Genomic DNA, 24,187 nt, shown 5'->3' on the forward strand with positions numbered 1-24,187 from the left:
GTTTGCTGGAAGACACAGGAAGTGGGTCACGCTTTCCACACGCCATGAGGGAACCGGCGGCTCTGGTTTCAATTCAGATTCACCACAAAAGCAGCAGTTTTACAAACGTTTATTCTTTCACAGCGTTATAGAACACAAAGCGGCTGTGTGAGGTCACGCCGGGTCAGGGCAGGACCAGCAAACACACACGGGGAGTGATCTGCACTTCTGCACAGGCTTATGCGAGGGGCGAGTGGGCGGAGTCGCCAGCTTCAGAATAGCGTCCTTGTGACCGAGTGATGATAAGCATGTGACAGCGAGCGCCTCACTGTTTCTGACGCATCTGTTGAAATGCAGTCTAACGTTCTGTCGCCAAAGCCACGCCCCCAACGTCATCAGGACTGTGAGTGTTCAGGAGGAAGAAACAGTAACAGCGTCCTCACATCCTGGGCCTTTTCACAGCACGGACTCAGGTTCTGAAATAAATAGAGGAAAGAAAAAAAAAAGGTGGATCTTTGGGACCGGCGTCCGTCTTTGGCGCCGTTGCCCCAGTTTCCTGTCAGCTGATTCCCCACGCCGCTCAGCCACGACCGCTGTAACCCTCTACTTCCACATGTGAAGTCTGACTTCCTCTGTCAGGACGGTTCTATTTTTGACCCCGCCCCCCGCTCTGTCTTCTTAATCCTCTCATACTTTGCTTTGACCTTTGACCTCCTCTCTTCCTTCGTCTTCTCGTCTTTCCTTCAGCTGCTCCAACATCCCTCTGTTCTCTCTTCATAAACATTCTGACCCGTCTCCGTTCTGCCCAGAAGGGGGGGGGGTAATGTTTTGGTCGGTATGGAAACAGGTAAATGGGAAACAGCCCCCGCCTGCAAACCAGCAAACTGGGGGGGGGGGGGGGTTTGTGAAACGCCTGAAACTGTCCAACTGTCCACTGCTTCCAGCAGGCGTCCTCCCACAGCCTCCACATGGACTCAGGGAGGGGTGCGGGTGGGGGGGCTGCAGATCCCGTCCTGGCTGGGGGTGCGGCCCGTCCCGTGCATCACTTCTCCAGCAGCTGCTTCCTCTGCTGCTCCCACAGGGCCTCCAGATGGTCGGCCCTCTTCAAGGCAGCCTGTCGGGAGAGAAGACCTGTTCAGACGAGCCGTCCAATCACAGCGCAGCTCTGGCAGAGGGGAGCTCACACCTGACGGCCTACGAGGGAGCGCCAGGTGTCTGTTTACAGTCTGTCCTGCATGAATGAAGACAACCTGAACGCTTTGTCCAGAAAACTGAAGGGGGGACACAAACATCACTTCACAGGAAGTCCTGCTTCTTTGGAACTGCTGGGTTCCTGAGACTCACAGCGCCCCCCAGAGGGCTGGAGGGAAAACGCAGGTCAGCTAAGAGACCCTAGTTCCCAGAACATCCTTCAGATCTCAACCCAGTAAGAGTCATAGAAACGCAGACGATTCTATGTCAGCGGCGCATGCGGCTCCTTCCTCCTTGTGCTGAGGCTCTCTGTGGTTCAGTAAAATAACCATCATGTTCTGAGATTGTTGTGGTGCCTTCAATACTGTCGGGTAGTGCGAGCCGGCAGGAGGAAGAGAGCAGCGTGAATGGGGGGCGTGTCCCCTACTCTGAACACAATGGTACGTTCCATTTTCATAACGTCTCTTAAGGAGGCTCAAGGGAACTATAAGACACACTTGTGCAGCCGCTCCTCTGTTGGACCCTCCAAGGGCCGGACAACCCAAACCTGCAGCCCCCGTACGGGTCCACCCCCGTATGTGTGCATGTAACTAAGTAACACAAGTAATGCTTTAAAGACCTAATGGGGGGAGGGGGGGTAATTTTGCTTTAAAAAGGTGCTGCCTTTGTTGGCTGGAAACACCTGAGCAGTGGGCTGGGCTCTTGTTTTTACTTCTTTAGCCGTTTCATCCATGTCTGCACTAACACAGTCTGTCTCCCAGGACTACAATCAGAAGCTGAATAACAGGGTGAACCTGACGGGGGCTCTGGACAGGAATGGACGCTGAGGCCCTCAGGGGGGCACAGATTCAGACCAGTTCTGCATTCTTGATCTGAACGCCGATGGGAGCTCCAGAGGAAAAAACGGTTCCCCTCAGTCAAAGACGTGTATGTCTGCAGGGTGAGGGTGCATGTTTGGACTGACGCCGCCCCATGTGGGTCCTGAGTCCTGCCGTTTCCATCAATCAGAGGTTTTGCAACACTTAATGCTCAGGTGTTCTGAACAGAAAGGTCACTGTTCCTCGGGCAGGTGTTCTCTCACCAGGTGTATTATTAACTACATTCCTCTCATGCTCTACTGGGTCCTTGTTATACTTTGACTTGGCCGGTTGTTCTCTAAAATGCCATGGAGGGTCTGTAGCTGCAGTTCTGGCTCATTCACAGCAGACACTGTTTAAGGTGGACTGATCCTCACATCTTCAAACTCCCAGCCATTAATGCCTGATGCCATTGATCCCCCCCCCCCCCCCCCCCCCGAGTACCCAGTGTGCTCTGGTCAGAGGAGTTCAGTCAGCAGCCGCCTTCACTCACTGCTGACTGTATGACACTGATGGGGGGGGGGGGGGGGGCACTGCACACTAAATGTCCAACTATCCACTGTCTTTATTGTTTCTATTGGCTTAACTGATCTACTTTAACACGTTTTACTTATTTAATACACTGATGGGTGAATGGAGGCATTTATGTGCCTCATTGAACATTATCAACATGTTTGAAACCAATAGACTGCCGTGTCATTTCTTTAGAGATCAATAAAGTACCCATCCATCCACCCACCCACTCACACATCCATCCATTTATTCATCCATCCATCCACCCACCCACCCATCCACCCACCCACCCACTTACCCATCCATCCACCCACCCACCCACACAGAAATAAAAAATTTTGAGCCTGCATCAGTGGGAATCAAACCAACGGCACCAAATGCTGTTCTGTGATAGGATCAACCAGGATCCAGATCCAGACTACAGAACTTTAGTCAACTCACCTCATACTGTCCTCTGAGGTTCTTCACAGTTTCTTCTTTCTTCAGGATGGCAGACTTCACCCTGAAAGACCAAAGACAGTCGGTCATGAAATCCCCCTGAAGACCTGAAAGCAGCGCGACTCCTTCAGGAAAGACCTGAAAAAGACGTGAGGACTGACACCAAAGCCCATGGAACCTCGCTTTCTTCAAATGGACGTGTGAGCAAATGTTCCCTGTGAGGCTTTCAAGCTCTCCGTGAATGACGTTCGGTATTTCGTGTCGGCTCCCTCCAGAACGACGAGAGGAGCACGATGCCAGTGGAGGCGGAGCCTTCTGAAAACGCTCTGCACCTTCCCCCTCAAATAAAAACGGGCACAATCCTGCGACAGTGTCTGGCTGTCTGTCAGGGACTGAAACGATCCATTTTCCATCAACCCCTCACCGTTGGTGGACTTCAGCCAGTTCTTCCTCTTTCTCCTGGTGGACTCTGTCCACCTCCAGACGCAGCCTGGCTCTCACTTCAGACACCTCCAGCTTCAGCCTTCGGTTCTCCTCCTCTGCTGCTACCAGGCGCTCTGCAAACTCCTGCCTTATCACCTCCGTGAGGCTGCAGCGCTCCTCTGCTAGCTTGTCCCTGGTCTGAGGAGAAAGCTCCGTGGGAACAAGCTGCTTTGCAGACGGAGGAAAGAGCCGTCTGAAGGGCCCAGACGAGCCTCGTACCTGTTTGACGCCTTCCATCTCGGCTTCTTGTTGCCTGAACAAAGTCTGCAGGCGGACCAGCTGCTCCTCCATCTCCAGCTGCTTCCTTCTCAGCTCCTGCTGTTTCTCCACAGCAGCTCTCTCGGAGCTCTCCAGCTCCCTCAGCTCGGCTTCGTACTTTTCCCTCAGCCGCCTCACCCTGCAGACACAGAGAGTCGGGCTGCAGCAAACGGAGGACTAAACGTCAACTAGGGCTGGGTTTGGAGACAGAAAGGATGAGCAGAAGGAGAAGATCACCTTCATTCATCCATCCATCTAGCCATTCATCTGCCTGTCCATTCGTCCATCCAACCATCCATCCATCAATCCATTCGTCCATTTATCCATCCAGCCATCCGTATATCCATCCATTCGTCCATCCTTTCATCCATCTATCTTCTAAAACCCGTGTTTGTCATGTTCAGGCCATGGGGAGGAGCCTAACCCGGCCACTTGTGGGTGAAGACAGGGGACGTCCTGGACAGGTCACCAGTCTGTGGCAGGACCACAAATCACACTCACATGCACGCCTGGGGACAATTTAGAGTAACCAATGAACCTATGAAGTAGATGGAGTATTCAATTACATAAATTCGATTGAATATTAATGAATCAGTTCGACTGTGAACTTCCACGATTCAGACATTTGGAAGTGAGAACCAGCCCAACATCCCACCAAACCCCAAATCTATGACCAGCAGCCGGCTTAGAGGCGGTGCATAAGTCCCCGCTCACAGAAGAAGAGGGGACACGACCTTCTTCTGACGCTGCTTCAGGCCAGACGGCGCTCAGACACACCTGTTGTCAGCTGCACGCTCACACTCTGCCTTGTCTTTGCTGGTCTCTTCCTCCAGGGTCCAGATGGCGAGCTCAATCTCTTTGTCTCGTTCTCGCCGCAGTTCTTCCTTCATCTCGCGTTCACGACTCAGCATCCATGCTTCCTGAGGAAACACGTCAATGAATTCAAAGAGTTCCTGTTTAAGCTGATAAAGTCTCGTCACTTCAAACCTCTTTGTTCTTGAAACTTTCTTCCCACGTCTGCTTTTCCATGTCCAGACGTTCTTGTAACACTTTCACCTCCATCTAGGCACAGAAACCATGGAGCATGAGCTTCCTGCATCGCTCCGGTCGCAGCGGATAAAAAATAGGATGTTTGGGATTGTTCTGTGATCACCTGGTGCCTCTTTTCTTGCTCTTCTCTGCTCTTCTCCAGCTCTTCCCGGAGAGCTCGCTCTGCCAGACGGCTGTTCTCCTCCAGCTGCCGCCGCAGGTCTTCCAGCTCTGAGCGCTGTCTGTCACAGACATGCAGACAGGAAAATGATCTGAAACAGAGCCGTGAGTCCGTGCATCCCACGCTTTCTGCAACTACAACTAGTGTGGAGCCGTTTTTAAACACCTGGAGAAACTGACTTCAAATCTTCTGTGTTTTATTTGTCGGATGGGCTCCACAGAAACCCAGAAATACGTTTGAATTTTGTGGTTTTACAGAGAAAACAAGAATCGCAAAAAAAGACTAGAAAAGTCAGAAAGAGAGACGATGCAGCCGGGCTGACGAAGCCTTCAAAGATGTCATTGAAACAGTCACCAGCTGCTGGAACCACATCAGCGGAGCAACAAAAACATCAACATACCTAAAACCCATGAAGCTCCTGCCTTAACATAACATTAACCACAAAAGAACACCAACGTCCCTGAACTTCAATGTTTAACATCTGGGAAATTACTCCACCCAAAAGAAAAGAACAAAGGATAGAAACTACAGTGAAAAAAACAAACAACCTGTGTTACTGCTGCACACTGATGAAGCCCCACCAACATGACACAAACCACAAGTCTCACAGACTGCAGTTCCACAAATGACCACTGGAGGCAGGTTGCAGATGAAGCAAGAGTCACATTCACACCAAAAATGAAAACATTAAAATTATATTACTTTAATGTTCATGACAAATCTTTCAGTCTGTGTTTGTGTGTGTGTTATCTGTTTCTTTTAGCTTGAATTTGTACCGTTTGTTTTAGGGGTGCAGAAAAAAAGTCATGAAAAAACTCATGTTAGTAGGAAAACCTTACAGACTCTCCACTGGAAACAGTGTTTTTGCTGTTTTTAACACTTTCTTGTAGCATTTTTCTGATGATGGAGGACATCAAGTTGTTTTCCTAGTTTTCTTCATTCAAATCATTGAAAATCAGGAGCAAATGACCAAACACAGTTGAAATAGATGAGTTGTTGCGTATAAACTACAATTGGCGGTTCAAAGTCTCCATGCTCCGCCCCTTTCTGATGCACCCACCTGCAGACAGACAGGTGGGTGCATCAACCGAGCTTTCCACCTAATGTTAGGTTGGGGTTGGAGGGGCTGTAAGCTAGTGGGGGAGCATGTACACAGATAGATGATGGGAAGGAGGGGGGTTGATGCACCCACCTGTGGCCCCGCCCACAACTCAGAGGTGAATTTCTGAAGAACTCCTGCCACTCTGCAGAAACTATGTCCTAGAAAGCTACACTGGTTTTTTGATTTTGACTGAATACGGCGTCTTCATCACTACACGAGCACTAGGGAGGCTGTTTGTTTCTCTGTAGACGTATATGGCGTTTTGGCTTCTTGGAGCCGACAGGTACTTCCTGTCTGGAACGCCAGGGGGCGGGGTCACTCAGTCCAGTTCTCATATGCAGTCAATGTGTTGGAGGTCATCCCTCCACTGAAATAGGACACTGGTTCCCACCATGACCTTTGACCTCACCTGGCAGCTAGCTGGGTCAGCCTCTCTTTGTCATCAGACACCTCCTTGTAGAGGCGCCTCCTCTGCTGCTGCAGGGACAACTCCTCCTCCTGCAGCTGCTTCTCATAGCTGACACAAAAACAGACGGGAAAACCGTTTGCTGCTGAACAAAGACTGAACCGGCTCAAGACCGTCATGAACGGCCTCTTGGAAGTGTTGCAGGGGAGAGCTGCTCACCGCTGCTTGGCCAGGTCTCTCTCCCTCTGGCATTGCTCCTCCTTCTCCTTCTCCAGCTGTAGGCGGAGCTCCTCACACTGGCGGACGTAGCGCTGTGCGGCGCGTTCATCCGCCTGCAGCAGCTCCGCCTCATGCAGCGTGCGCAGCTTCTTCAGCTCCTGTTTGTGCTTGGATAATAGCTTCTGGATCTCTGGCTCCAGTCCTGAGGAGGGGGGGGGGGGGGGGGCAGATGGGCTGGTCAGGACTACAAATGCTGGTTTAGCTAATATTAGCAGTTTTACAATCGTATCGTCTGACCACATCCACATGAATCCACCCATTTCAACCATTTATTTCTATGTCAACTCTTTAATTTAAGGCAGGCATGTCCAAAGTCCGGCCTGTGACTCGCTAACAGCTTTCGTTAGCTACTTCTCACTGATACGTAAACCTGACAACATTTGCAAAGAAAGGTTCAGCGAGACTTCAATCTGCCTTGGGCCAAGAACTGAAACGCATACATTAAAAAAATAAAGAGTCGGTTCTACTGTTCAGCAGGACAACCTTTCACCGTGATCTCCTTGATCTTCTTGGTTTTCTCGTCGATCCACCTTTCCCGCCGGATTTTCTCTGAAGCACTCATGAGGTCTTTTAACTTCTTGATTTCCTGCAGGAGTCAGAAGAAGATGAAACGGCAATTAAGTGTTGTCTTTGTGAACAGGAAGTGACAGAAGAAGCTGCTGATGAGAGGAAGAGGAGGGGAAGAGGAACCAGCACCCCGAGCAGCGAAGGTGCAGGAACGAACGGGGACTCACATGCAGACAAACTGTCCCAGAGAAGTGGTGCGACAGACAAATTAAACCAAAGTCAGAGGGGGATGAGCGCAGCGAGGACAAAGGACAGAAGAGGAGGAAGTTACCTCACATAAGGGGCCGAGAATGTGCCACACCTATAAGGTGAGAAAGAACAGAGACAGGTGAGAGGCGGTGCAGACAAAGAGGATGGGAGAGAAGACAGGAGCAGGTTTAGGTCACAGCAGGAGCAAAGCACAGGCCTGCAGGGAACACTAGATGAGAAGTTCCTTTTTCCCACTGCAGTGAACTCACCATTTCATGCTGCTGCTGCATCTGTGCAATCTTCTGGGTGTATTTCAGGTCCACCTGCTTCAGCTCCGTGACCACGCCTTCACAGCGCTCGCTTAGAGCTTTCTTATCACTGATGAGCTGAAGACACACCACGTTATAGAGGGAAGGAAGCGCGGGTGGTGGCAGCGGTGGCGGCGGTGGCGGCGGTGGTGGCGGCTGCACCGCTGCTCACCTGGTCGATGAAGGCCAGGTGCCTCTGGATGGTGGCTTCGTATTGCTCCTTCTGGAGCTGGAAGCTCCTGCTCAGCTCCCGCTCCATCTCCTTCACGTGTCTCGCCGTCAGCTCCCTCTGCTGGGCCTGGACGCCAAGAGACGCACAAACGTACCACTTTTCTGCATGTTGCCGACAAACAACAACCACCAATCCAGAAGGGACCACGACTCCTCACCAGCGCCGTCTGCAGCATGCTGACGCTGCGCCTCTTCTCCTCCAGCTCCATTTTCAACCTCATCATCGAGCCGGTGACTTCGGCCGACGCCTGTTCAGTGCCAAGCAGCTCGTCCTCGGAGAGCAGCGCCTGAAAGCAAAGCCGACAAACAGCAGCTGAGCAAAACGCCGCCACAGCTCACTGATGCCAAAGGCGGCGGGACATTCTGTACTTCTCTTTGAGACCCTGAGGTGATGGACCGGGGTCTCTCCTGCTCTGACGTCTCCATTTCATCCAGGAAGCTCATGATGCTCTGCAGCTTGGCCTCTGAGAGTAGCGCTCCCCCGTCTGGCAGTGACGTCTGATGGTTCATCTGGCCGTGGCGCTCCAAGTTGTCAGTGGTGAGAGAGTTGGAGTCGGCGTCCTGTGACCATGACGGAAAAGACTTTTTTTCAAGAGTCTCCACGTTTTAAGGAGAACCATGGAGGCTCCTGGACGTTCTCCCTGACCTTGTCGATCCAGGCGTACTTGTCGTTGTGGTGGAACTTTGGCCCTGGAAGCCTTTGTGGCTCCTCCTCCTCCAGCAGCTTCAGGGTATCCAGCAGCTCGTTGAGGGTGGTTTTAGACGGAGGTCCGCTAGGTCCCCGACGTTGCTCCTCCATGCTCACAGCCCGCTCCTAGAGAAAAGACGCACCGGACCATGAGAGACGGCCGGCTTTTGCAGTAAACAGAAATCCTTTTCCGCCCCTCACCTGAGAGCACTGAAACCCTCTGGGATTGGACAGGGCTGGAGAAGCAGCTCTGCAGCCGACGTCCCCCCCATCAGCTGCAGCATTTGGGTTCAAGTTAGTGTCTGTCACACGTGTCTTTCAGCAGAAGCTGGTGTGTTCTCCTGTCACTTCCAGGACAAACCTGGGGTCCTGGTTTTGGTTTCTGCTGGTGACATCAGGCCGTTGTTGCTCGGTGACGGGCTGACAGACAGAGAACTTCTCTTGGTTGAAGACATTTGGAGCGGTTTCTTGCGTCCCCTCGCAGCAGAATGCCTCAGGTTTTCCTGCACTCCTTCAGCTGATAGCGGCTGTGGTCTTCTCTGCGGCCCCCCCTGTGCCACCCCCACACAGGGAGACAAAGGGCCCAGAAATAAGAGCATTTTTCTACTTAAACGTTTACAACCAGCTTAAGAAACGGTCTGAGCTCCTCACCTGAGCAGCGTGAAGGCGGCTGAGTCCAGAGTTTTCTTTATGAATCTGCTGAGGAACATCTCCTCCTGCTGTTTGCTCCTGCTCCAACAGAAACCACAGGAAAGTTGATAAAAAATACACATTAACACCCAGGGAAAGGACGGCTGCTATCACCTGAGAACATGCAACGCCTCTGAGGCCGGAGGAAGCAGGAGATATGGCTCTGAAGCTCAGCTCTTCCAGCTCAGCCACCATGTTGGAGTCTTTGGACACAAATGATGGAGAAAAGGATGAGAGGTTGCATCCTTCCGTAGTGTAACGAAACATGAGGGGAGGAAGGATGGAGGCTGGGACGTGCCGACCTGTGTTTGTGGATTTGGTGTGTGTGGGCGACATCACGCTGTTGCTCTGCAACACTGGCGTGTCATTGGAAGAGCAGCTCCTCGGCAGCTTCTTCCCTTCCGCCGTACCAGCTTGCATCAGGTTTTCTGACTGCACCTCGGTCGCTTGCTGCGCTGCCTCAGAGCGCTTGAGTCTTTTCTGCTGCAGCTCCTGTGATTCGCCACAAGGGGGAGACAAAAACAGGTCAAGGGGGAGACAAAAACAGGCGCTAAACACGGGCTCTTATTTACAACCTCAACAGCAACCGAGCTCTCCTATAAATCCACATTTCACTCATGCTTCAAGAAAGCACTAAAAAATGTAATATCTTCTAGGTTTCCAAAAACAGCTTTACGCCTGGCCGCATATCTAAGGACGTTTGTCCTTTCAACACCTCTGATGTCCAACAGTTCCAACATGAAAAGTGCTGCTAACAAAGTTTTCTGGTGGGAGGGGGCACCTGGATGGCAGCGAGGCGAGCGAGCCGAGCTTTCTCCTCCCGAAGCTGCTTCCTTTCCTCCAGTTTTCTCTGCTGCTCCTGGAGAGCGTCCTCCGCTCTCTTCTCCTGCCATTCCTGCTCAGCAAAGACCGACCGTCAGCGTTCAGGAGCACGCCACCCAACCTGCAGAGGGTCTGGGAAATACCTTTTTTTTACGTGCGAGCAGGAGTTTGAGCGCTGCCTTGTTGCTGTGCTTTTTCTTGGCGTGGCGTCTGTACCAGCGCTGAATGGTGACCGCTGCCTGGTTCACCTGCTGGATGAACCTGCAGGTTGACGGGAAGAGAAGTGCTGAGTCACAAACCACAGACCTGAAGCCAGGACATCAGCGTTCAGGCGCTCCGACCTTTCAGCCTCCTCCTCTGTGGCGTCCCTCCGGCGTGGCGAGGCAGGGCTGCACGGACCGGAGGTTCTGTTGTTGGACGCTGATGAAGAGCAGCAGAAATTCTTCTGGGATTTGGTGACGGAGCTGTTCTCCAGAGACACTTCGTCATTGGCTGTAGCCTTCAGAAGGTTGCTGAAAGAATCACAGACGTCTCCTTAGAGCTGATGGCGTGCCGCAGTACAACCACAGTCCCTGCAGACATACTTGAATGACGGCTTTTGGTTGGAGCTCTTGGGAGTCAGAGGCTTTTCCGAATAGTTATTGTGTAGGATGGTGGTAACCGAGTTGCCCACGGTTCCCTTGTTGCTCCTGTGAAAAGCATCATTGTAAGCAACATCATCCAGGCTTTGACACCCCCCCCTGTGGTTTCTGAACACGAGTTTCTGACTGTTTTCCTGTGAGTAGAATTCCCAAAGGCAGTCATATTAGCTGAGAAGATCAACAGGTAGGAAACATGAGCCACAGCGACGCCGCAGGGAGACATCTGGACCATTGTGTGGCTGCGTGACACAGGGGGCGGGGCCTACCTGTTGTTGGCAGTGAAGGACGCTGCTAAAGGGACACCAGGCTCCTTTTTTTTCAGGCTGGTGGGCGATTCCATGCTGCCGGTATTGTGAGCGGAGGCTCTGGGCTGGTCATCCTGAAAACATCCAGAACACCCTGCTGAAGGGCTTTCATGTCCTCTGAGGTCCTCACTGTAGAGCCTGATGTGTGTGTGAGCGTGTCTCATGGTAAATACCAGAATGTTCCACGTGGTTCTTTCTGTCCTGCTTAAACTCGCCAGTTTCCTGCGTCCATCTGAGCTGCTTTCAAACAGAGTGGAGAACTCCTCAGTCTGGCCGGGACTGGAAGAAGACACGAGCGGTTACCGTTTCTCAAAAGCTGCGTGCATATCTTTTGGTTTTGAAGAAGCTTTGCCGTGTTCTGGTTAAACAAAGCAAAGGTTTAGCGAGGCGAATTTGGCGCCGAGCTTTCACGGCAGCTGAACAAACGTGGCTCGCCCACGTCTTCAGGAATGCAGTGAACAGCTGACGGGCCGCCGTGGTCATATGATGATCCTGAAGGCCTCGTGCTGTGGCCCCTCCTCCGCGGGGCGTAGATGCATGCCAACCCCCCCCAAACACAACAGGAGCTGGGATTCAGTTTAACTATATAAATGGGGGGGGGCAGCTGGCCCAGAGAAAAGACATCCAACAATTCAGGCAACACATTCCTTTAGTTTTTCTTTTGAAAGTGATTGATGGAGAAAGCCGGGGTGTGTGCGCGCGTGTGTGTGTGTGTGTGTGTGTAAAAGACCAGAGGTCAGACCCAATCAGACTGTGGACTGCGTAAAGTGTTGGGGGGGTAAAACTTTAAATCCTCTTAAAGGGGAAACAAGGGAGGGCGCATGGCAGCAGCTGCCGGTCAAAAGACACGAAGCGTGGCTCGCATGCACTCCTGATGGAGGGAGGGGTCATCTGACCTGAGAGGGCCCTCCCCCTCATTACACCGGACAAAGCCAAGCCCTGCAACCCGTCCCCCCATCAGAACCCCCATGGCAGCCTTTCCCATGGCTCCTTTTGTTCTGCCAGCTGTGGTTCTGAGCCTGGAGTCCTGCAGCTCGGCGTTGGACCGGCAGACGGAGCTCATTGTGGACCGCACACACTTGAATGTGTCATTGCAGACGAGAAGAACAAACAGCTGGATTAAACCAGATCCTGATGTTCAGCAGATGTACCTTAAGCTGAGTGTGGCCTGCTGGTTAACCTGAGTGGTGCTGTTGGAACGTCTCAGGTTCTTGACGGAGCGGGAGCTGCCCAGGTTGGCATCACCCTGCAGATGGAAAAAGCTTCTTAAGAAGAGAACTGTGCAACAAAGAGCTTCAGGGAAAATCTTCTTCATTCCAGCATCTGGATTAGATCTGAGCTTCCAACCAATCAGCAGATGTTGGTGGCTCACCAGAGGGTTGCGTTTTGTCCTGCTGTCACCGGCCACAGACACTGATATGGACCGAGAGAAGCACTTTCCCGGCGATGCACTGCTGGGTCGTTTAGATATGGACAGCTGGGACCCGGACAGGCTGAGGTCCAAAGCTTCTCCTGGAGAGGCTTTTGGGAGGGAAGAAGGGCTCTTTGTTGTATGCATCATGCGTAAAAACAAACCTGGAAAAGACAGGCACACAGTTCATTTAGGTGTAGAAGTATGAGCGCCGCTGTTTGGACTGCTGGGTAAGGCAGTACTCTCCTAAGGTCAGCACTGGATCATAAAAACGTTTGAGCACGAAAAAGCTGCAGGTGTGGAGCTAAATTATGTTTCCAGTCAAATTTATTGCCTCAAGTATGTCAGGAATGTCTGCTGAATTTCCCAAGAAAACGTGTTTCGCAACACATTACCACCGCAGGCTAGCTGTTCAGCATCATTAGCTATTCCTTCAGCTAATGATGCTGAGCAGCTAAGCAGAACCTGTGTTCTTACCAAGACATTTACACCGGAGGTTCAGCTTAGCTGCACAACACCATTAGCTGAAGGAACAGCAATTACCTAAGGGACGAGCTATTAGCTAAAGGAACAGCTATTTACTAAAGAAATAGCTTTTGACAAAAAGGAACAGCTATTACCTAAAGGAAAAGCTATTAGCTAAATGAACAGCTATTAGCTAAAGGAACAGCTAATAGCTAAAAGAATAGCTATTAACTAACAGAACAGTTATTAGCCAAAGGAACTGCTATTACCAAAAGAAACAGCTGTTGATTAAAGGAACAGCTATTACCTAAATGAACAGCTATTAGCTAAAGGAACTGCTATTATCTAAAGGAACAACTATTGGCTAAAAGAACAGCTATTAACTAAAAGAACAGTTAATAGCTAAAGGAACTGCTATTACCAAAAGAAACAGCTGTTGACTAAAGGAACAGCTATTACCTAAATTAACAGCTAAATTAGCCAAAGGAACTGCTATTAGCTTAATTAACAGCTATTAGCTTAAAGGAACAGCTATTAGCTAAAGGAACAGCTATTAGCTAAATGAACAGCTATTAGCTAAAGGAACAGCTATTGGGTAAAAGAACAGCTATTAACTAAAAGAACAGTTAATAGCTAAAGGAACTGCTATTACCAAAAGAAACAGCTGTTGACTAAAGGAACAGCTATTACCTAAATTAACAGCTAGTATTAGCTAAAGGAACTACTATTAGCTAAAGGAACAGCTATTAGATAAATGAACAGCTTTTAGTTTTAGCTGAAAGGACAGCTATTAATTAACGAAAGGAACAGCCATTAGCCAAAGAAAGAGCTATTAGCCAAAGGAACAGCTATTAGCTAAATGAACAGCTATTGGCTAAAGGAACAGATATTAGATACAGGAACAGCTATTGGGTAAAGGACAGCTATGAATTAACTAAAGGAACAGCCATTAGCCAAAGAAAGAGCTATTAGCCAAAGGAACAGCTATAATAGCTAAAGACCAGGTATTAACTAACTAAGGGACAGGCTTTCAGCTGAAGGAACAGCTATTATTACCTGTATTGTACATTTTTATAAATAAAGTCAAAAATACCAGCTATATTAGCTAAAGTAAAAGGACAACTATTAGCTTAAAGAACAACAGCTATTAGCTTAAAGACAATTTTGCTACCTGACTACACAATCTCAGTCAAAGCATATTTCTTTCATAAATGTTTAGAACAGCCGAACAGAGATGTGTTTAATCACGTCACACATGTCATGTATGAAGTACATCATAGAGATCATTCTCTCATGTCATCTATTGAATTAGACTAATTCAGTGTCGCTGTTTGTTTCTAAACATCGTCGTTGACATGAACGTGACCTCGGCAGGTTTGTTGACTCTTCTCTCACCGCATTAGACGCGTGGAAATCTTGCGTGGGTTCTTCAACAGGCGAACCGAGCGGACCGTTCCGGTGGGAAACCGCTAAAGCCGACGAAAGCCTCGATTTCAATCTGAGCCTAATCAAAACCTAATGCTCTCATACTTTCATCTGCCGCCAGCAGACAGCAACATTCCTCCATCCCCGCCGCTCTGAAAGGAAGCACGGGCGCCGTTACCGGAGAACCGCCGGTCTTCAGCCGGAGCGCTTCTTCCCAAGACAATCCCTCCGGGAAACGGGGAAAGTTCTCCGCAGGATAAATGTGGTCCCGCAAAGAACGCGGACGACCATCGCTGTGGAAACGATGACTCCGCCCATGTCCGCCTCTGATTGGTGGAATCGTAGCTCTGCTTTCTGATTCTTGGCCCTGATAGGCTGACGGAGCGCGTCCGTCATCAGGCCAAACTACAGGGGGCGTGTCCTCCGATCTGTTTGGTTGGCTTTGCAGAGTTGGCTTTTCCTCCACAACAAAATAAACCTTTGCTTCATCATTTATTCGGGACACCAAACAAACGACACCGTTACAAGCAGAAGCTGTGATTGGTCCAAAACAGAAAGACACTTTTTTATTCAATCATCTGGAATGGCTACACGTCCGTCTCTACTTTCTTCTAAACTCCACAGCAGCCCTCCACACGTCTGCCCCTTGGCCCAGCGTGATCTCCTCCGACAGAGCGTCCAGCCCCAGCAGAGGTGGGGAGTCTTTCTGCTCCAGGTGGGTCTCCAAGGTGGACCTGATGCTGCAGACAGAAACAAACAGCTGTGAGCAGAGCATCTGCTTCATTCCCATAGAGCCCCCCCCTGCAGCTGCTGCTTTCATAGGAGCCACAAGCTGCTCTCCTCTGACAGATGGTGCTCGGAGGGGTCACATTCTCAACCTGGAAGTCAAAAGGCCCCAAATCCCAAAAGGAGAAAGGGGGGTGTCTCCAATCTGTAAATGCCTTTACGCTGAGGGGGTCCCTGGAATGTCTGCAGTTTGTGACTGGCTTTTTTCTAAACCGGGGAGGCAAACCGCTGACCCACTGACCAAACCCAGTCCCACGAACAGAAGCAGCTATTTGGAGCTGATGAGCTAAGGACTTGTGCTTACTCCCAGTGTGGCTGGTAACCAGTGCCGCCGCCCGTCTTCAACAGAAGGATTTCATGCAGCTCCAAAATGAACGTGTCAACATCCGTGACGGCGAGGAAATCCTTCAACTCCTTCCTGTCATCCTGTGAAAGCTTCTGCTGAAACTCTGGGGGAAGCTTTGGAAATGGCTCCTGGAAAAAGACAACATGTCCATCCATTTCACATCTGCTTTGTACATGTCTGCCTTCTACAGTTTTTCTGACTATCAGCAATTTGTTGGTGCTTTTTTAAATTTTTTTTAACAACATCCAGTACAGGAGGAGATTTATCTGCGTTCACCCACCTGCTTCCTCTTAAGCATCAAGTCAGATTTCCAACAGGTGAGGAGCTGCCAGGTGAAGATGCTGTGCTCTAACCTGCTCTCTCCAAGACTCTAAAAGAAATAAAAGGATGAAGAAGCTCTAGATGAGGTGACTGTATTGTAAGACGGTACTAAAACTCCCTGTAGGAGATTAGTTGTTTTTTTCTGGGAAAAGGCTGTAAAACATCTTCTGCTTTTACCCCGACGTCTCCCTCATGTTTGGAATAGAAACAAGCCAGAACAGGTTTGTCTTCACACAAAGTCACACTTTCACTCGTTTTTCTGACGGTTGTTCGTTTTTGTGTCAGCAGAAAAAAGTGGGGTTCATGTCATCGACAACAGCCCTGAAGTGTAATTGGTACAAAAATAAAAGCTCTTTTAAATTCAAACGTTTGACTTTGTTCCCCTTTAACACAGAAAACCTCTTCTAACTAGAAGGAGCTGCATTTCCAGAATAAAATGCAGGCTTGGTTGCTATATGGCTGAATGAAAAGGAAACTTGAAGGGAAATAATTGGCCAAAAAAAATTATTGAGATTGATTAAAGAGAAAAAGCCATTTTTGTGATAAATGTGACCACCGGGTATCGAACCAGCAAAGTTATACACCACAGCTATGTTATGCCATTGCACCACCAACCAGGTACAGTTGACATTTCATACATAATCTATATGATCCTGGAATATCTTCAAAAGTTCAAGGATTTGAAGGACCAAAAGTCATAGCTGGAAAAAGCTGAAAGAGCTGGTTAAAATAGATGAAAAATTGTAGAAGGAGTTAAGCAATTGAATACTTTTTATTATTCAACCAATAAGAGCAGCCGCTTCACCTTCCAGTTAGAACATTCAATGTAGCTGAGTTTTTGTTTCTGTTGTGAAAACAGATTTTACCCACAAATACGAAACTTCTAACTGAAAGAAAGAAACAGTTTCAGAAAAACCTGATGTTACGGGTTATTGTTTTCACTGGAAGTCACAAAACCTTTAAGGCTTTGTTCATCTGCTGGGACGGATGGACATCTTTGTAAAAATACTTGAAGTTATTAGGTCACACTAGGAGAAACCAAATAAATGAAGTAAAAAGGAAAAACTTGTTTTTAGAGCCAGACAGGCGGCAGGATATGAGATGACACCAACCAACAGGTCGTAGCGGCTCTGAGGGCTCTCACCTTTGCTACAGTGCTGGAAATCTGGGTCCGCATGTGCAGTGAGTCGTTCAGGTACGACAAAAGCTGAGCCTGGGGGCTACCGCCCGTCTTCCCCAGGAAGCGAAGGCCAATCTCCAACACAAACAGGGCGTCACAAACGTCCGTGTAGGAGCGCAGCGCTGCAGTCATGGTGCTGCTCACCGAGCCCTTCAGGGCTTTCTGCAACGGGAGGGCGACCAGTCGGAGGAATGGGACCACTCACAGGGGGGGGTTCACCAAAATAAAACACTAAAAGTAAAACACTACCTGGCAGATCTTTCCTCTGACTTCACTGAGAACCAGTGAGAAGTCCTGCAGGTGTCGGTTCAAATACCTGGAGGTGTCCTGATGTGAAGAAAAGAAATAAAGCTCAGCAGAATGCTTTCACGGCCTCTGCGTGCAGACGCGTGTTCAAACGCACGGCCTGGATGAGAGGTTTTCCAGCCAGGAAGCGGCGGCGCAGCTGAGTCTGGATGTGCAGCAGGTCGTAGCTGCTGCCCATCTCTCCGCCTTTCTCCAGGCTGTAGTTGCAGTTTGCCAGAACAAGCGGCAGCAGCTCCCGCTCAGGGTGGCACAGCGTCAGCTGGGTCGCTGAAATCCTCTCCAAAGGGACGCTGAACTCACTGAGGAAACAAAAGAAGCTGTTCCAGGAAGCCAATGGACACAAAAAGATCTACAATTTCCACGACTGTCAGAAGTTTTAAAAAGGATCGATAAGGCTACTGCTTAACTAGAAAGACACAAGGGTTCCAAGTCTGGATAAAATGCAGGGTTGTGTCTGGTGTACAGAAATCTGTGCCAAAACATCCAGGGTTTCTACAGATGTTATTTAAGAAAATCCCATCTAGGTTAGGAAACATCCATGCCAACACTAAATACTGTTAGAACAAGCCCAAGTAATACACAAGCATGAAAAATCACCTTGTGAGCTTTTAAGTGTATTATAATGGTAATGCGTCAAAAAAGCAAGATCTCCAAAGGGGTATTTTGATCTGTTAGTGCATTTCTGAGCAGGTTACCTCTAAAAACCTGCCCTCTGAGCACCAGATGTAGTAGATCTGACTTTAAAAGAATGCAGACTTTCTTTCAGCTTAGTCAAACAGAAAGCCTGAAGCATGGCGTACACAGAACCATCACGCCCGTCTGTAGTTCTGACTTCGTTCTGAAGCGGCAGAGAAACTACCTTTAGCAGAGAGCTCAACTGCTGATGCAGGACTGACCTGTCCGTCATGTGGCTCGCCCTCCTGACCTCTCTCACCAGGCTGTTGTGAGTCTCAGACAGGAAGTCGATCAAAGTCTGTAGACACGAACCCGGTCCATGTCGACGTGGTGCCAGGTACTCCCCAGAGCTTTCCGTTGTCACCTCTTTATGGCACAAGTTCACATCCACCCCCAAATCGGCTGCTGGGGGCACAAAGATGAGAAGTAAACAAGCACGGGCAGTTTAGGACGTTTTCATGCAGAATTCCTCAAACAGAAGAAAAATAAAAGTTACTCTAGTTTGTGCTCTCTAGAAGGCCCCTGGTTCCAGACCCGGCTGGGGGACCAGAACCAGAACACCAATGGGGGACCTGAACCAGAACACCAATGGGGGACCACAACCAGAACACCAATGGGGGACCAGAACCAGAACACTAATGGGGGACCTTTCTGTGTAGAGTTTGCATGTTATCCCCGTGCACAAATGGGTTTTCCTCCCACCGTCCAAAAACATGCTTTATAGGTTCATTGGTGACTCTTATGGGTGCGTGATTGTGGCCCTGTCTTAGACTGGCAACCTGTCCAGGGTGTAACCTGCCTTCGCCCATGAGTGGCCAGGTTAGGCTCTGGCCCCGTGTCCCCGAAAGGGACAAAAAGGGGTTTAGACGATGAATGAATAAAGTTACTACAGCACTTTAAGGTGGCTGTAACGCTCAGCCAAATCTCTGTTTTCCAGCAGGGTAGCTGAGAACACTTGATTACTTTTCAGAAAAAAACCCAGGTATGGGTGGGAAGGAGTTCTACCACGTGGGACAGAAAACACAAATGTTTTTGGAGTACAGTAGTCGAACCATTACCTTATCTGCTTTGAGGACCCGGACAGGACAGCAAAGGACACACAGCTACCCTATCTTCCCTGTTGTGGCCCCAACAGGGGCCCGGGAAAATACGTCAAGCCTGTGCTGACCACCTCTCCAATGTGTTTGATTAATCTTCAAGCTCCCCCTGTCAGAGCCCGCTACCCCCCCAGTCTGAAATCTACAAGTCTACCACCATCAGTGTCGTCTGGGATCGGACAGGCATCACCCCGAGTCCCCCATCATCCCTGTAGAAGCTGTCAAAGGCTGGTTTTTAGAGACTGTACCCCAATTCCTTTGCTCAGAGAAGCCATCTCTGCTGCTTCCAAACTGCCCAGAGTCACCTGAGGCATTATGAGTCTTTGGTAAGGATGCTCTTTGTTATGCAAAGCTTTTAAACTACTACACAAAGAATCCTCTTCCTCACAGACCACCTAAAGTCTGTCAAGGCCAGCAGCACGACCTCATCAGACTGAACGCTCTCCTGTCTCTGCAATGCCATCAATTCACAGATGACCCCCCCCCTCCCTCAAAAAGGACAGAGGTGCAAAGCTGTGAAACACAAAAGGTTTTTATGGTCAGTTACAGAACCCAGGATGACTAACTTGGGTGCTCCTTTCTTTTGAAGTTAGTTTAATGTTGACTCCCTAAAGCAAACGGATTCCTGTCTTCAATGTTGATAAACCTGAGGAAATTTCAATTCAATCAATCCATGAATAGATTTTACTTCCTGGTTGTTCACCTTTTAGCATATCCTTTCAGAGGTCACCACAGCCAATCAGCTTTCACTTATTCACACAGGGGGTTTGGCAGAGATTTTTACACCAGATATTCACACAACCTGATTTGATGCATTTCTCTGTCCCGAAAAGACCATCTTTGTTAGTTGTAATGTAGAATTGATACGTTTACTGATAAAAGTTTGTTCAGTGTCTCTAGTTATGTGAGAAGTGATTTCATGCGTTCATCATGCTTACAGTTGTTTGCCACCTCTGCTCTGAGACAGTTCCACACTGTGATGAAGGTGCCCACTCTGTCAGCGAGGGTCTTCCTCTGGTACCCTGATGAAGATGACAGCACTCAGCTGGGCTCTGCACTAACTACTTCCTGTTTTGCTGGTGCATTGGCAGGAGCGACCACTTTACCTGCAGGGATCTGCTGTAAAACCTGTGCGATTGTCTGAGACATGGCACCTCCGGTCAGGAGAGCGCCCCCCCGCAGCAGGTCACACTGTAACGCAGCCAGGTCAGGCAGGTGATGCAACTGCCTCACACACTGTATCTGAGGACCACCAACACAAACACACAGGTTAGCACTTTTAGACCTTCTATTGGAATTTTCTCACTAACTGAGCAGTGAAGATGTGCTGGAACCAGACCGCGTCCAATGAAAATTGTGTTTTTAGTGTTTTTAACATGTTGAAGCATTTTTCTGATGATGGAGGACATAAACTTCATTACCAAAGTATCGTCTCAGCTGCTTTAACTGAAGTACCGTCCCATTCCTAACCAATAGAGTTCAACATGATGCTAGTCCACCTTTTGCAGCTGTTCCAGCTTCAACTCTTCTAGAAAGGCTGTCCACGAGGTTGAGGAGTGTTTCTAGGAGTTTTGGACCATTCTTCCAGAAGGTCATTGGTGAGGTCACACACTGATGTTGGTGGAGAAGGCCTGGCTCTCTGCTCTAATTCATCCCAAAGGTGTTCTATGGGGTTCAGGTCAGGACTCTGTGCAGGCCAGTCCAGTTCATCACACCAGACTCTGTCCTCCATGTCTTTGTGGACCTTGCTTTGGTCACTGGTACACAGTCATGGTGGAAGAGGAAGGGGCCGCTCCAAACTGTTCCCACAAGGTTGGGAGCATGGAATTGTCCAAAATGTTTTGGTATCCTAAAGCATTCAGAGTTCCTTTCACTGGAACTAAGGGGCCAAGTCCTGACAAACAAGCCCACACCATGATTCCTCCTCCACCAAATCTAACACTCGGTACAATGCAGTCCAAAATGTACCGTTGTCCTGGTAACCTCCAAACCCAGACTCTGGTCCATCAGGTTTCCAGATGGAAAAGTGTCATTCATCCCTCCAGAGAAGGCGTCTCCACTGCTCTAGAGTCCAGTGGCGGCGTGCTTTCCACCGCTGCATCGACGCTTTGCATTCACTTGGTGATGTGTGGATGGATGCAGCTGCTCGGCCATGGAAACTATTCCATGAAGCTCTCTGGGTGCTGGACTTGGACTAATCTTAAGGTCACATGACGTTTGGAGCTCTGTAGCAACTGACTGCAGAAAGTCGGTGACCTCTTTGTGCTTCAGCGTCCTCTGACCCCTCTCCATCAGGTCACGTGGTCTACCACTTGGTGTCTGAGCTGCTGTTGTTCCCAAACACTTCCATGTTGTTCTGAAAGAGCTGACAGCTGACTGTGGAAGATTTAGGACATTTCACCTCTGGATTTGTTGCACAGGCGTCGTCCTATGACAGTTCCAGGCTTGAATTCAGTCCATTCTTTCACTAATGTTTGGAAATACAGTCTGCATGTCTGAGGGCTGATTTGATTCCCCTGTGGTCCGACCGAGGGCTTGGAACACCTGATTCTGATCATTTGGGTGGGGGGCCAATACTTATTGTAATCTAGTTTATATCAAGAAAAATAAAGCTTTAAATCACCTTTCGAGTTTTTCTTTATTCATATTGAGATGATTCAGGAGCAGAAAAAATGCCATTGGAATAACCTTGTAGGTGTGATATTGAAGTTCCTACTGCAGGCCAGAAGCTTCCTGCTCCGCCCCTTTCTGATCATCCACTCTCAGACAAATGGATCCATGACCGTCTTTTGTTTTCCTCGTCTGAGCTGGAATCTGGATCAGAACCGTACGGCTGGATCTTGGGGGGTATTTGGGATATGGTATTATTTCTGTTTTGGTCGTTTTTGTGTGATTGTATTTTAATTCCTCTAATACCACAGCTAAAAATATATCTGTTTAAAATTGCTTTTTCATAATTCTTTTTTATATTCTGTGTTTTATACCAATAAATAAAGTTTATTATTATTTGCCAGATAAGGCTTTGGAGCATTGCTTTGTCTGTGCACGGAGTAAACGTCACGTGAGATTGAAACGATTGCTTCTTAGGCTTTAATTGTCTCAGTTACACACTTTCTTTACCGACTGAATGAGGAGGAGAGGTCAAAGTGATCATTAACGGTGTGATTTAAAACGAGGAATCTGGTTCTATAGATAATGAGTCAATCTGTAGAACAGCAGACAGTTGCCACGCCACCTTCCATGCCAAGCGCTCATGAAGTATCAGCTGTTAGCAGACTGTCAGAAGCTAAAAAAGGCCCTGAAAGGGTGGTCTTGTCTGAAAGGGGCTGCTTACCTTCTTCAGAAACAGGCAGAGCAGGGGTAAAGACAACCGTCCCTTTGTCTCTCCCACCCTCTGTGAGAAGCGCTCTACCGTCATCGTCTCCCGCAGAGTCCAGAAAGATGAGCGGTGAGTGGGGCAGCTGGAGGGGAGGGACAGCATCGTCCCAGGATCCCCGTAGAGCACCGTCATCAGGGGGCTTCCAGCAAGGCCCTCATCAGCACTGATGCTGGCCTGAGCTTCGCTCAAGTTTGTCTTCAGATCCTGAAAAAGGTTCAGTCTAAACTCAAGACTGCAGAAAACATAAAGCATGTAAACTGCTCAACAAGAACTATGCTGCTTACTTGGAGCACTGGCTTGATGGCAGAGCCGCAAAGCAGCTCCTCAAATCGCTGCCGTCCCTGTCTGGAGGACAGGTCAGGTGTGGCACCACGGAAACCTTAGTTAAATGTTCAACATCGTTAATGACACACTCATTTCTGGACAGTTAGAAGCCGGGTATGAAAAAGACCCCCCAGGACCAGTTTACCTGCAGAGCATCTGTTCAGGACCAAATGAACTGTAATTGCAGTGTCATCCATGTTGAGGTCCAGAGTCCGGCTCAGCATCTCCATGTCTTTTTCCAGGTGGTCCCACAGGAAGCTGAGAACATTGCCGGGTCTTGGGTGGATCATGTCTCCAACTTTCTGTGTGGACAGAGCAGGACAGGAGGTTTAGTGTCATGGAGCCGCCGTCTGTGGCAGCGATGTGTTAAATCCACCCAGGCTCACCCTCAGGTCTCTGCTGGTGCCTTGAAGCATGGCGAGGTGCGTCAGCAGCCTCAGGATGCAGGCCTGAGCAGACGTCAACTGTCTCTCGGGAGCTTCAGACCTCCGATGAGCCTCCCCAAGAATGTGTCCCGTCCTGGTCTGGTCTCTAAACCCAGAAACCAATCAGACAGCTGTTTGACAAAAACTCTTCCTGCAGGGCTGGAGACGATCGAACCTCTGAAGGTTTTGTTGAAGGAAGCCAGCAACAGGGGTGTGTCTCTCTCCTCCAACAGGAAGCCCACATTCAAGGCATTTGGATCTCTCCATTGGTTTACCGCACTTACAAACAAAGTAAGAATGAATAAAACATTTTCGGAACTCTTTTTGTCATATTTTGAACAAGAAAAAGCTTACCTCTCCAACAAAGCACACATGTCCGTTGGCACAAGCTGAAAACAAACAGAGACACAACGATAGAAAAACTTTAGCTCTGCTCCTGAACAGGCAGCCTTTGTGCTGCCCATGAGTCTGGATTAAGCTTTCCTGTGCACGAGTCACATGCCCCCCTGTGGCGGTTGACCTGTACGGGCCCTGTGGGTTTTGGGTTGTCTGGGCCCGTAGAGGGTCACGTAGAGGAGCAGTCGCATCTAAAGAGGGGAGCAGGTGGGACTTGCGGGTCCCTTTAGCCTCCTTAAGAGACACCGTGAAAATGGAACGTACCATTGTTGTGTGTGTGGTAAGTGTATCATAGAATATTTATAAGGATAATGGAAGTTACACACACTTTTGACGTCCAGTGATGCTGTAGTACATCAGTCTTTATGCTACGCTTTAGTATGACACGCCTACTTAACCTGCTTCACCCTGCCGTGTTTTTAAGGGTTCCCCATGACCTTTCACCTGCAGCATGCTCGTGGAAAACATGCGCATGAACATTTTCGTCATGACCT

General features: G+C 49.2%; 2 protein-coding genes across 8 annotated transcripts in view; both read right to left on the reverse strand.

Annotated features, from left to right (window-relative positions):
• Window positions 1-93: 93 nt before the first annotated feature.
• On the reverse strand, window positions 94-14,772 carry cep131 (centrosomal protein 131). Of its 2 annotated transcripts, XM_023949280.1 has the most exons (30): window positions 14,429-14,772; window positions 12,530-12,732; window positions 12,309-12,403; window positions 11,331-11,436; window positions 11,119-11,231; window positions 10,796-10,900; window positions 10,553-10,723; window positions 10,355-10,472; window positions 10,171-10,284; window positions 9,692-9,881; window positions 9,504-9,592; window positions 9,351-9,428; window positions 9,061-9,250; window positions 8,901-8,974; window positions 8,658-8,825; window positions 8,381-8,572; window positions 8,170-8,298; window positions 7,953-8,078; window positions 7,742-7,858; window positions 7,555-7,584; window positions 7,200-7,302; window positions 6,657-6,858; window positions 6,441-6,548; window positions 4,873-4,990; window positions 4,707-4,781; window positions 4,497-4,639; window positions 3,681-3,858; window positions 3,403-3,599; window positions 2,982-3,042; window positions 94-1,093 (listed from the first exon to the last, which is right to left on the reverse strand). In XM_023949280.1, the coding sequence occupies exons 2-30, from the start codon at window positions 12,716-12,718 to the stop codon at window positions 1,022-1,024; spliced, it is 3,651 nt and encodes a 1,216-aa protein (XP_023805048.1). In that variant the 5' UTR covers window positions 12,719-12,732; window positions 14,429-14,772; the 3' UTR covers window positions 94-1,021. The 2 variants fall into 2 exon arrangements, with proteins under 2 accessions (XP_023805048.1, XP_023805049.1); XM_023949281.1 differs by lacking the exon at window positions 7,555-7,584.
• Window positions 14,773-14,933: 161 nt separating this feature from the next.
• LOC101162961 (E3 ubiquitin-protein ligase rnf213-beta) overlaps window positions 14,934-24,187 on the reverse strand; it is a 43,570-nt gene continuing 34,316 nt past the window's right edge. For 5 of the 6 annotated variants that reach the window (XM_020712047.2, XM_020712046.2, XM_020712050.2 and 2 more), the window contains exons 51-65: window positions 23,652-23,686; window positions 23,473-23,576; window positions 23,259-23,403; window positions 23,018-23,174; window positions 22,833-22,927; window positions 22,504-22,752; window positions 20,276-20,411; window positions 20,108-20,191; window positions 18,294-18,477; window positions 17,495-17,696; window positions 17,341-17,418; window positions 17,056-17,253; window positions 15,871-15,960; window positions 15,549-15,718; window positions 14,934-15,198 (exon numbers count right to left, since the gene is read on the reverse strand). In XM_020712047.2, the coding sequence (XP_020567706.1) occupies window positions 15,060-15,198; window positions 15,549-15,718; window positions 15,871-15,960; window positions 17,056-17,253; window positions 17,341-17,418; window positions 17,495-17,696; window positions 18,294-18,477; window positions 20,108-20,191; window positions 20,276-20,411; window positions 22,504-22,752; window positions 22,833-22,927; window positions 23,018-23,174; window positions 23,259-23,403; window positions 23,473-23,576; window positions 23,652-23,686 (2,066 nt within the window). In that variant the 3' untranslated portion in view covers window positions 14,934-15,059. The remainder of the gene's footprint in view (window positions 15,199-15,548; window positions 15,719-15,870; window positions 15,961-17,055; window positions 17,254-17,340; window positions 17,419-17,494; window positions 17,697-18,293; window positions 18,478-20,107; window positions 20,192-20,275; window positions 20,412-22,503; window positions 22,753-22,832; window positions 22,928-23,017; window positions 23,175-23,258; window positions 23,404-23,472; window positions 23,577-23,651; window positions 23,687-24,187) is intronic. The other variant, XM_020712049.2, reaches the window with a different exon arrangement.

Source organism: Oryzias latipes, chromosome 19, assembly GCF_002234675.1.
Source record: "Oryzias latipes chromosome 19, ASM223467v1".
Lineage (NCBI taxonomy): Eukaryota > Metazoa > Chordata > Actinopteri > Beloniformes > Adrianichthyidae > Oryzias > Oryzias latipes.

What these genes read in the sequence shown, in the direction of transcription:
- cep131 (XM_023949280.1), bottom strand. Translation starts at nt 12,718, where the DNA reads ATGATGCATACAACAAAGAGCCCTTCTTCCCTCCCAAAAGCCTCTCCA. An exon ending in CACCAAATCCACAAACACAG is followed by an intron (nt 9,593 to 9,691) that starts GTCGGCACGTCC and finishes TTGTGTCCAAAG; the next exon opens with ACTCCAACATGGTGGCTGAG. An exon ending in AAAGTTTCAAGAACAAAGAG is followed by an intron (nt 4,640 to 4,706) that starts GTTTGAAGTGAC and finishes GTGTTTCCTCAG; the next exon opens with GAAGCATGGATGCTGAGTCG.